Source organism: Mesoplodon densirostris, chromosome 9, assembly GCF_025265405.1.
Source record: "Mesoplodon densirostris isolate mMesDen1 chromosome 9, mMesDen1 primary haplotype, whole genome shotgun sequence".
NCBI classification, from domain to species: domain Eukaryota; kingdom Metazoa; phylum Chordata; class Mammalia; order Artiodactyla; family Ziphiidae; genus Mesoplodon; species Mesoplodon densirostris.
This window is the reverse complement of record NC_082669.1, coordinates 37,245,949-37,259,149: the sequence shown is the minus strand read 5'-3', so window position 1 is coordinate 37,259,149 and position 13,201 is coordinate 37,245,949. Positions and strand designations below refer to the sequence as shown.

Sequence of the window (13,201 nt, the reverse complement as noted above, 5' to 3'; positions counted from 1 at the left end):
CACATGTGCTGAGAAGACCTGTCTAGCTGGGTTCTTTTTACTGTCCCATGTAGATCAAAAGAATGAAACTGGAACCCTATCTTATACCATATACAAAAATCATTCTAAATTGATTAAAGACTTGAATGTAAGACCTGAAACTGTAAAAATCCTAGGAGAAAACATAGGGTGTAAGCCCTTGACATCAATCTTGACAATGATTTTTGGATTTGACACAAAAATAATAATAATAAATAAATAAAAGCAAAAGCAAGATAAAGAAGTGGGGCTACATCAAACTAAAAGCCTTCTGCCCAGCAAAGGAAACCAGCAACAAAACGAAAAGGCAACCTACTGAATGGGAGGAAATATGTGCAAATCATATATCTGATAAGGAGTTAATATCCAAGATATATAGAGAACTCAAACAACTCAACAGCCAAAAAACAAACGTGACTGAAAAATAATGAGAGGAATAGAATAGACATTTTTCAAAAAAAGACATACGAATGCCCAACAGGTACATAAAAAGGTGCTCAACATCACTTATCATCAGGGAAATGCAAATCAAAATCACAAGATATCACCTCACATCTGTCATAATGGCTATCATCTTTAAAAATAAATAAATAATGACTATTATCAACAAGATAAGTGTTGACGAGGATGTGGAGAAAAGGGAACCCTTGTGCACTGCTGTGGGAGTGTCACTGATACAGTCATTATGGAAAACAGTATGGCGTTTCCTCAAAATATTGAAAATAGAACTACCATATGATCTAGCAATCCCACTTCCAGGAACGTATGAAAAGGAAATGAAAACAGAATCTTGAAGAGATACCTGTACTCCCATGTTTACTGCAGCACAAGTAATCAAGATATGGACACGATCTAAGTGTCCATCAATAAATGAATGGATAAAGAAGATGTGGTGTATACATATACACAGTGGAATACCGTTCAGCCATGAGAGGTTAAGAAATCTTGCCATTTGCAACAACATGGATGGATCCTGAGAGCATTATGCTAAGTGAGATAAGCCAGACACAGAAAGACAAATACTGGAGGTATCACTTATATGTGGAATCTTAAAAAAAAAAAAAAAAAGTCAAACTCATAGAAATAGAGAGTAGGAAATGGTTCCCAGGGGCGAGGAGGAGGAATAGGGAGAGGTTGGTAAAAGGGTACAAACTTTCAGCTGTAAGATTAATAAAGTCCGAGTATCTAGTGTAAAACATGGTGATTATAGTTGATAACACTGTATTGTATAACTGAAATTTGTTAAGAGAGTAGAACTTAAATGTTCTCACACACACACAAAAAGATAAATATGTGAGGTGATGGATATGTTAATTAACAACATGTGGGAAATCCTTCCACAAGGTATACATTATCAAAATATGGTATCAAATCACCACAATGTACACTTTAAATATCTTAGAATTTTACTTGTTAATTATACCTCAATAAAGCTGATTTTACAAAAGAGTAAGAAAATATCATCACAAACCCAAAGAAGGTAGAAGAAACGAAACAATATAGATAAAAACAGAAATTAATGAGCTAGATGGCAAAGGTACAACAGAGGATCAACAAAGAAAAACAAACACTTAATGACTAACAAAATTGATAAAGCTTTGGCAAGGATGATTTTAAAAAGGCAAAAAAATAAAAGTTACGATAACAAAAAGCAAAAGGTACTATAACTAGAGATGAAAAGAGATTTAAAAGATATTAAAAGAAATTCTCTGAACATCACAATATAAAATTCTGAAAATTTTAACAAAATATAATTTACCAAAACTGAACCAATAATAGAAACTGGAAAGATCATAAATAAATCAGTAAGTTTTAAAAACATCCAAGAGGGACTTCCCTGGTGGCACAGTGGTTAGAAATCTGCCTGCCAGTGCAGGGGACATGGATTCCATCCCTGTTCTGGGAAGATCCCACACGCTGCAGAGCAACTAAGCCCATGCACCACAACTACTGAGCCTGTGCTCTAGAGCCCGCGAGCCACAATCACTGAGCCCGTGTGCCACAACGACTGAAGCCCATGCACCTAGAGCCCGTGCTCTGCAACAAGAGAAGCCACCGCAATGAGAAGGCCACGCGCCGCAACAAAGAGTAGCCCCCGCTCGCCACAACTAGAGAACGCCTGTGTGCAGGAACAAAGGCCCAACACAGCAGAAAGTAAAAATAAATAAATAAATATATATACTTATGGAAACAAAGAAAAAAGCAATGAATACAAAAAAAAATTTACAAACAAAAAATAAATTAAAAAATCCAAGAGTAGAAAGGGAGAACTGATAACAAGGAAGTTCCTTATAAGGACAAGGAAGAAAATAAATACTAACTACGGTGGTCCAAGGAACTATATAAACACTTCACATACATCACCTCATTAATCCTCATGATATCCCCATGAGGTATTGCTGTACTATTTAATAGGTTCATTCATCAAATGAAGAAAATGAGAATACGAGATGATAAGCAGATGCTTGAGGTCACACCAGTAAGGGGAACTGGTATCACCATTTTAGGCAGAACATTCAGTGGAGGCTTCAGTACTAAGGTGGTATTAAGCTGAGTTTTAGAGAAGATGAGCGAATTAGCCATGAAATATCTGAGAGAGACTGTGCTCCTGGTAGAGAGGACAGAAAGATGCACAGGTGTGCCCGGTGTGCTCAAGGGATAACAAGATGGCCAGTGTTACGGAAGCACAGTGAGTAACAGGGCAGGGAGTAAGACATGAGGTCAGAGAGGTACTGGAGGCCAGATCAACTAAGGAATTTGTTTTCCACTTCGGGTCAGAAAGAAACTACTGGAAAGTTGTGAGCAGAGGAATGAAGTGATTTGACTTATATTTCAAAAGGATCACTCTGGCTGCTCTATGGAGAAATAAACTACAGGAGTCAAGAGGTGGAGCATGAAGACTCTTGCAAATCTCCAGGTTTAAATTTAAGAGGTGATGGTGGTGCAAAAATACTTGCTGATGGATCGTATGTGGATTATGGAAGAGAGAATTCAACAATGACTCCAAAGTTTTTGAGCATAAACAACTGGAATGTTAGAACTACCATTCTTGGAATGGCAAAGACTAAAGGAAGGAAAGTTGTTTTGTGTGAGGGGGTGTGGGGTGGTGGGATTAGGAGTTCATTATTGTACATGTTATATCTGAGGTGCTTATTACACATCCAAGTGAGGTGTCAACTTGGCAGGTGGATGTATGAGTTCAGAGTTTAGAGAAAAGACAGGATGGGATGCAGTACACAGGCCAAAAGACTGGCCTTTGGTAGCAAATGATTAGTTTCTCCCTACTAGGAGGGGGAAAAGGCAGAGTACAGTGGTCCCTCAGTACTCATGAAGGACTGGTTCCAGGAGCCACCCCAGATATCAAAGTCCATGGATGCTCAAGTCCCTTATATGTACAAGTCCCATATACATTTGATCCACAGCTGGTTGACTCATGGTTGTGAAACCTGCAGATATGGACAGCCAACTGTACATGGAATGCTACGCTTAGGAAGGGCAATTTAACAGCATGCTTGATCGTTTACGGTCTCTTTAACTCAGCAATTTTGTTTGCAGAAATTTACCTCTTTAGGAAATAATCATTCTGAGTATAAAGACTTAGCTATTAGAATGTTATATTTTAAAGTGAAAAATTGAAGGCATCATAAAAGACCAATAATCATTGGCTACTACTAGATTTTTTGGCCTAAAATCCATTCAAGAAAAAAATGTTTAAAGTTACACCAAGCAGTAACTCAGAAAAAACTTAACTTTTCTCACTGGTACACAACCTAAAATTTAATTAAACCAATTTTAAATATGAAATATATTTTAGGATGTTTTCTATTAATATATTTCATATATTTAGCTTCAGAAAGATAAAACTATTTCAAAAGACTAATAGCTAATAAATATTTTTTAAAGTTCAACTTCACCAGCAATCAAATAAATGCAAACCAAAACAACAACAGGATATCATTTTTTACTTACAGAATTAGCCACACCTTTAAGTTGGAAATTGTGGAGGCAGGCACTGTCACATATTGCTGAGAGGATCTAAATTATTATGGCCTCTCTGGACATGCTCTCTTGACAGCATGTTTCAAAAGTTTCAATGACATATACACTAGAAATTCTACTTCCAGGATTTTTTTAAAATTTATTTTTGGCTGTGCTGGGTCTTCATTGCTGCACGTGGGCTTTCTCTAGTTGCAGCAAGCGGGGGCTACTCTTCATTGAGGTGTGAGGGTTTCTCATTGCGGTGGCTTCTATTGTTGCGGAGCATGGGCTCTAGGCGCACGGGCTTCAGTAGTTGTGGCATGCGGGCTCAGCTGTTGTGGCTCGCAGGCTCAGTAGTTGTGTGCACGGGCTTACTTATTCTGCGGCATGTGGGATCTTCCTGGACCAGGGCCCAAACCCATGTCCCCTGCGTTGGCAGGCAGATTCTTAACCACTGTGCCACCAGGGAAGCCCCTACTTCCAGGATTTTAACTTAAAGAAATAATGATGGTTCTGCATAAAAAGATGTAGTGACAAGGATATTAACTGCAATACTATATATGATGGAACTAAATGCACTCCAAAAGTCCAACAATAACTGGGTTAACATACTATACAAACAATGAATTCTATTCATTTTAGGAAATGATGCTATAGAAGGATAAGGACATGCAACAATGTTCATTATACAGTATTAAGGGAAACAGTTACATGTATATTATGCTTCCATTTTAATAAAAAAAATATTCCTATGTACAGAAAAGACTGAAAGCTATCCATCAAAATGTTAATGCTTCTAGCAGTTGCTCCTTAAATGTAAGATGAGGGACTTAAGCTTTCTTCTACTTTCTACCTTTCTGTACTTTCCAATTATTCTACAATAAATACTTATTTTCCAAATAAGTTAAAAGCAGTAATTTGGGGAGGGACAGACTCTTATGGTTTTTTAAATGAGGTATCAAATAGAATTTTTAAAAATTGTGTCTAATTACAGGTATATTTGGGTGGAAGTAATTCAATTTTTAAAATATTGGCTCTTTATGACTATTAGGATAGTTTAAATCCTTCCAAAAAGAAAAACTCCATGGTCTGTAATGCTAACTGGATTATGACTAGGTTGAATTGGTATTTCCTTTCTTGTTTTAGTATTCTTTATATAACAAGATGGTAGGAATCCTTTAGTATACAAAGAAGAGGAAGCTACACATATATATTGGGATTAGTGCATCAAAGAAAGAGAAAATTGCACAAAAAAATCAGACAAAAGTGGTTAAGCAGCTGGGGACACAGAATATAGATCATTAAACTCATTCTGAGGGCACCAGATGAGAAGGCTTCATTATCGTATCTTTTTAAAAGCACTGTAATAATTACTACAGTCCCTTAGGTAAGAAAAGAGAAAAATCTGTATTTACATTTTTCTTCATATTTTAATTTAAATTATTTCCTAAATCACTAAAAATAGCCTTTCTAACTGCATTCTGATGACCAAACTCCTATCTCCAACACTCATCTTGCTCTTTAATTTCATACTTGAGGCCCACTCTGCACAAACTAGCTGTGTGACTATGGACAAGGTATTTAACCTCTCTGTGTTTCAGTTTTCTCATTTAAAAATAAGGACAGTCGTGCTTACCTTGCTGGCTTTTGAGGAGATTAATGAGTTAATAGAAGTAAAGGACTTAGAACAATGCTTGCTATATAATAAACATGGAATAAATGGTACTGACATTTTTACTAGTATTGTTTTGAACTATCCGTTATCTTCACAAAATGTCCTATAATCCAAACATATCCCCAAACAGTACAATTTTATTCCTGTTGAAAACATCTTCTTGGTGTATTTCTTTTCTAGATCTAATGTAACAGGCTTATCCCTCTCCCAAGGGATCTACTTACTTAAGTTAGAAATCTTTGTACCATAATACTCTATTCCTCCTACTCCTTCATCACCTAAAATATCTTCACACTACTAGCTCTGAAATCATAGCGACTTCTCTTACTAGATGGTGATTATCTTGGATACAGGGATTGCATTCCTTTTTAGAAGTTCACAAAGTTCCTATACTCTTGACATGTATGAATCCCTAGGAAAGTTTCTTTAGGCACTCAATAAATGTATCTTGAGTGTGTGTGTATGTTTGTGTGTACATATACATATATTACATATATACATATATTACTCACTCTATCTCCCTTACAGCTTTGGCCTGATCATAACATTTTAGAAGTATATAAAGAGAGGGGAGTGGAGTCAAGATGGCAGGCTAGGAGGACGTGGAATTCGCATCTCCCGTGCAACTAGGGCACCTACCTGTCACTCTCGGGGGACCACAGACACCTAGGGGATGGGAGGAACCCCCAGCGACTGGGAAGGACATGGGGCCTGGGTGGAAGGGACGGGGGAGGAGAACTGGAGGCGGGACAGGGGTGGCGGCCCTGAGCGGCGGCTGGGGGAGGGGAGGAGTTCCTACACCCAGTGGGACCCACCCACGAGATGGGGGAGACCCTGGGGGAGACGGTGGGGGAGGGGCATGAAGGAATGGAAGGGAACGGGGCCAGGCTTTCCCTGTCCACTTAGGCACCAGGGAGCCTCTTGGGCTCCCAGGCCTAATCCTCTGCCCTTGGAGCCTCCCTTCTGCCCACAGAACCCAAGCCCCGCCCCTACACCCCCACCCAGGGCCTTACCTCTATGCTTGGAGACCCCTCGGAGAGCCCCTCCAATGTGCTGGGTCTAAACCCCACCCACACGCCCTCACCCAGGACCTTCCCTCCAAACTCCGGAACCCCATATGCCAGAGGCCCTTCTTTGGACATGCTAGCTCTCCCCTTCTGCGCAGGTCCTAAGCAGAGGCCCCACTCTACACTTGAAAGTCACCCGCCTAGGCCTCGCCCACAAGGCCTTTTCCAGCTGGCGTGGTTCTTGAGCCTAGGCCCTATCCCACGTTGAAACTTCATGCCCCACGTTAAACCCCACCCCTGCCTATGTTCCAAACCCGCCTAAACTCTGCCCCACTTAGTCAAGGATTTTTTTTTTCTTTTTTCTTTTAGGTTGGGGTTCTATTTTACCCTGTTGTTGATGCATTTATACTTTTGTTTTTTCTAATAACTCTTTTATTTTTCTAATTTTATTGTATTCTTTACACTTTGTTATTGTTCTGCTCCTTTTGGCTTGTTCCCCCCCTTTTTTTAAATTAATTATTTGTTTATTTATTTTCTTTTTTCTGTTGTGGTTTTGTTTTACCTTGTTGAAGTTGTTTCAATTATATTTTATTTTTTCTAATATATTTTTTATCTTTCTAATTTTATTTTATTTTTTATTCTTTGTTATTGTACTGCTTGCTTTTTTTTTTTTTTTGCCACACCATGCAGCTTGTGGAATCTTGGCTCCCAGGCCAGGGGTCGGCCTGAGCTCCTGTGGTGGGAGCACCAAGCCCAGACTGCTGGACTAAGAGAGAACCTCAGACCCCAGGGAATATTAATTGGGGTGAGGCCTCCCAGAGGTCCTCATCTCAGCACCAAGACCTGGCTCTACCCAACTGCCTGCAAACTCCAGTGCTGGATGCCTCAGGCCAAACAACCAGTAAGATAGGAATACAGTCCCAACCATCAAAAAAACAAAAACAAAAAACACAACTGAAACGACAAAATAATATGTTACAGACGAAGGAGCAAGGTAAGAACGTACAAGATCAAATAAATGAAGACAAAATAGGCAAGCTACCTGAAAAATAATTCAGAGTAATGATAGTAAAGATGATCCAAAATCTCAGAAACAGAATGGAGAAAATATAAGAAACGTTTAACAAAGATCTAGAAGAACTAAAGAGCAAACAAACAGTGATGAACAACACAATAACTGAAATGTAAAATACTCTAGAAGGAATCAATAGCAGAGTAACTGAGGCAAAAGAAGAGATAAGTGAGCTGGAAGATAAAATGGTGGAAATAACTGGCGGGGAGTAGTATAAAGAAAAAAGAATGAAAAGAATTGAGGACACTCTCAGAGATCTCTGGAACAACATTAAAAGCACCAACATTTGAATTATAGGGGTCCCAGAAGAAGAAGAGAAACAGAAAGGGACTGAGAAAATATTGGAAGAGATTATAGTCAAAAACTTCCCTAACATGGGAAAGGAAATAGTCAATCAAGTCCAGGAAGCGCAGAGAGTCCCATACAGGATAAACCTAAAGAGAAACACGCCGAGACACATATTAATCAAACTATCAAAAATTAAATACAAACAAAAAATATTAAAAGCAGCAAGGGAAAAGCAACAAATAACATACAAGGGAATCCCCATAAGGTTAACAGCTGATCTTTTAGCAGAAATTCTGCAAGCCAAAAGGGAGTGACAGGACATATTTAAAGTGATGAAAGGGAAGAAGCTACAACCAAGATTACGCTACCCAGCAAGGATCTCATTCAGATTGACAGAGAAATCAAAAGCTTTATAGACAAGCAAAAGCTAAGAGAATTCAGCACCACGAAACCAGCTTTACAACAATGCTAAAGGAACTTCTCTAAGAGGGAAACGCAAGAGAAGAAAAAGACCCACAAAAACAAACCCAAATCAGTCATGAAAATGGTAATAGGAACATACATATCGATAATCATCTTGAATGTAAATGGATTAAATGCTCCAACCAAAAGACAGAGACTGGCTGAATGGATACAAAACCAAAACCCTTATATATGCTGTCTACAAGAAACCCACTTCAGACCTAGGGACACATACAGACTGAAAGTGAGGGGATGGAAAAAGATATTCCATGCAAATGGAAATCACAAGAAAGCTGGAGGAGCAATACTCATATCAGATAAAATAGACTTTAAATTAAAGACTGTTACAAGAGATGAGGAAGGACACTACATAATGATCAAGGGATCAATCCAAGAAGAAAACGTAACAATTATAAATATTTATGCACCCAACAAAGGAGCATCTCAAAATACATAAGGCAAATGCTAACAGCCATAAAAGGAGAAATTGACAGTAACACAATAATAGTGGGGGACTTTAACACCCCACTTACACCAATAGATCATCCAAACAGAAAATCAATAAGGAAACACAAGCTTTAAATGACACAATAGACCAGACAGAATTAACTGATACTTTTAGGACATTACACTTGAAAGCAGAAAAATACACTTCTTCTCAAGTGCACATGAACGTTCTCCAGAATAGACCACATCTTGGGTCAAGAATCAAGCCTTGGAAAATTTAAGAAAATTGAAATCATATCAAGCATCTTTTCCAACCACAACGCTATGAGATTAGAAATCAATTACAGGAAAAAAACTTTAAAAAACACAAATACATGGAGGCTAAACAGAGTGTTGCTAAATAGCCAAGAGATCATTGAAGAAATCAAAGAAGAAATTAAAAAATACCTAGAAACAAATGACAATGAAAACACAATGACCCAAAAACCTATGGGATGCAGAAAAAGCAGTTCTAAGAAGGAAGTTCAGAGCAATTCAAGCTCACCTCAAGACACAAGAAAAATCTCAAACAATTTAACCTTACACCTACAGCAGTTAGAGAAAGAAGAACAAAAAAAACCCAAAGTTAGTAGAAGGAAAGAAATCATAAAGAGAGACTACACTGGTGGCACAGTGGTTAAGAATCCGCCTGCCAATTCAGGGGACACTGGTTCAAGCCCTGGTCTGGGAAGATGCCACATGGTGCGGAGCAACTAAGCCTGTGCGCCACAACTACTGAGCCTGCACTCTAGAGCCCGCAAGCCACAACTACTGAAGCCTGCGTGCCACAACTTGAAGCCCGTGTGCCTAGAGCCCATGCTCCACAAGAGAAGCCACCACAATGAGAGGCCCACGCACTGCAATGAAGAGTAGCCCCCACTCGCCACAACTAGAGAAAGCCTGCACACAGCAACAAAGACCTAATACAGCCAAAAATAAATAATAAATAAAAATTTAAAAAAATTCAACACCAATTTATGATAAAAAAACTCTCCAGAAAGTGGGCATAGAGGGAACCTACCTCAACCTAATAAAAGCCATGTATCACAAACCCACAGCAAACATCATTCTCAATGGTGAAAAACTGAAACCATTTCCTCTAAGATCAGGAACAAGATAAGGATGTCCACTCTCGCCACTATTATTCAACATAGTATTGCAAGCCCTAGCCACAGCAATCAGAGAAGAAAAAGAAATAAAAGGAATACAAATTGGAAAAGAAGTAAAACTGTCACTGTTTGCTGATGACATGATACTATACATAGAAAATCCTAAAGATGCCACCAGAAAACTAGAACTAATCAGTGAATTTGGTAGGGTTGCAGGATACAAAATTAATGCACAGAAATCTCTTGCATTCCTATACAGTAACAATGAAAGATCAGAAAGAGAAATTAAGGAAACAATCCCATTTACCATTGCAACAAAAAGAATAAAATACCTAGGAATAAACCTACCTAAGGAGGCAAAAGACCTGTAATCAGAAAACTATAAAATGCTGATGAAAGAAATCAAAGATAACATAAACAGGTAGTGAGATATACCATGCTCCTGGATAGGAAGAATCAATATTGTGAAAATGGCTGTACTACACCCAAAGCAATCTACAGGTTCAATGCAATCCCTATCAAATTACCAATGGCATTTTTCACAGAACTAGAACAAAAAATTTTACAATTTGTATGGAAACACAAAACACCCTAAAGAGCCAAAGCAATCTTCAGAAAGAAAAACAGAGCTGGAGGAATCAGGCTCTCTGACTTCAGACTATATATACTACAAAGCTACAGTAATCAGGACAGTATGGTACTGGCACAAAAACAGAAATATAGATCAATGGAATGGGACAGAAAGCCGAGAGATAAACCCACGCACATATGGTCACCTTATCTTTGATAAAGGAGGCAAGAATATACAATGGAGAAATGACAGCCTCTTCAGTAAGTGGTGCTGGGAGAAATGGACAGATACATGTAAAAGAATGAAATTAGAACACACCCTAACCCCATACACAAAAATAAACTCAAAATGGATTAAATAAGGCCAGACACTATAAAACTCTTAGAGGAAAATACAGGCAAAACACTATATGACATAAATCACAGCAAGATCCTTTTTGATCCACCTCCTAGATTAAGGGAAATAAAAACAAAAATAAACAAATGGGACCTAATGAAACTTCAAAGCTTTTGCACAGCAAAGGAAACCATAAACAAGACCAAAAGACAACTCAGAATGGGAGAAAATATTTGCAAATGAAACAACAGACAAAGGATTAATCTCCAAAATATACAAGCAGCTCATGCAGCTCAATAACAAAAAAACAAACAACCCAATCCAAAAATGGGCGGAAGACCTAAATAGACATTTCTCCAAAGAAGATATACAGACGGCCAACAAATACATGAAAAGATGCTCAGCATCACTAATCATTAGAGAAATGCAAATCAAAACCACAATGAGGTATCAGCTCACACTGGTCAGAATGGCCATCATCAAAAAATCTAGAAAAAATAAGTGCTGGGTGTGAGAAAAGGGAACCCTCCTGCACTGTTGGTGGGAATGTAAACTGACACAGCCACTATGGAGAACAGTATGGAGGTTCCTTAAAAAAACTAAAAATAGAACTACCATATGACCCAGCAATCCCACTACTGGGCATATACCCTGAGAAAACCATAATTCAAAAAGAGTCATGTACCACAATGTTCACTGCAGCACCATTTACAATAGCCAGCACATGGATGCAACCTAAATGTCCATCGACAGATAAATGGATAAAGAAGATGTGGCACATATATACAATGGAATACTACTCAGCCATAAAAAGGAACAAAACTGAGTTATTTGTAGTGGGGTGGATGGACCTAGAATCTGTCATACAGAGTGAAGTAAGTCAGAAAGAGAAAAACAAATACCATACGCTAATGCATATGTATGGCATTTAAAAAGTGGTACTCATGAATCTAGTGGCAGGGCAGGCATAAACACACAGACTTAGAGAATGGACTTGAGGGCACAAGGTGGGAAGGGGAAGCTGGGATGAAGTGAGAGAGTAGCACTGACAATATATACACTACCCAATGTAAAATGGATGGCTAGTGGGAAGCTGCTGCACAGAACAGGGAGATCAGCTCAATGCTTTGTGACGACCTAGAGGGGTGGCATAGTGAGAGTGGGAGGGAGGCGCAAGAGGGAGGGGATATGGGGATATATGTATACATATAGCTGATTCACTTTGTTGTACAGCAGAAACTAACACAACACTGTAAAGCATTTATACTCCAATAAAGAAGTGAAAAATAAAAGAAGTATATAAAGATCATTATTCTATTCAGGAAGTCAATTATGCAAGAAGATCTTCAGAATATCTTTAGACTTCATCTGATTAATTTTCAATGCTGATGAGGTTATGGAAAATCCATAACTCTCATAAAATACTGGTAGTAGGATAAATTGATACAACTCTAAGAACAGACTTTAAGAGTCACAAAATTTTTCACTGTACTTACCTGAATAACTCTATAAATTCACAACAGAAACAAAAGGAAAATTTATTTGCACAAAAATGTTCATTATTCTTTTCGTTATAATGGAGATAAATGAAAAACAATCTAAATAATGAATATAGGTTTGTAATCTCAATGGACTATTATAGAGCTATTAAAGTTATTATATTGACCACAGCAGTAGAAATACACGCTATTTTTTAAAAACTATATTTACACTGGGATTACAATTATGTAAAAACTATATATTTACAAATATACTAAAAACACAGCTAGAGTTTATATTTTTGAATGATATCTGATACTGAAATACATGTTTTATAAAAAGTAGTTTTAATCAGATAAATATATTGCACAACAAGACATTCAATTATAAATTAAGATTTCAATAACATATTTCAAAATGTCAAATACCTTTGGGTAAACTTCAAATATGGTGTATAGTCTATTACAGCAGGAAAGTTGCCATCTAATCCTTCTCCCTTCAGGCAGAAGCTAAGACAATAGACAGTAAATATATTAGTACATAAAAATTTAAATCAAAGTGTTATAAACAACCTCTTGTTAGAGACATTTGTTTCATCAAACTGCAGGTGAATTTTTTATTTGTAATTTAAATGTGACATTATAAACACCTCATAAAGATATTCTACCTTCCATATCAATAACAAAGGCTTGTATGAGTTAATAACACTGTTACATAAAT

The 13,201-nt window shown here is 37.7% G+C and overlaps 1 protein-coding gene across 7 annotated transcripts in view; it reads right to left on the bottom strand.

Annotated features, from left to right (window-relative positions):
* The window catches only part of RUNDC3B (RUN domain containing 3B), a 148,102-nt gene that overhangs the window by 46,745 nt on the left and 88,156 nt on the right, over window positions 1-13,201 (bottom strand). For all 7 annotated transcript variants that reach the window (XM_060107963.1, XM_060107964.1, XM_060107968.1 and 4 more), the window contains one exon: window positions 12,910-12,990. In XM_060107963.1, the coding sequence (XP_059963946.1) occupies window positions 12,910-12,990 (81 nt within the window). The remainder of the gene's footprint in view (window positions 1-12,909; window positions 12,991-13,201) is intronic.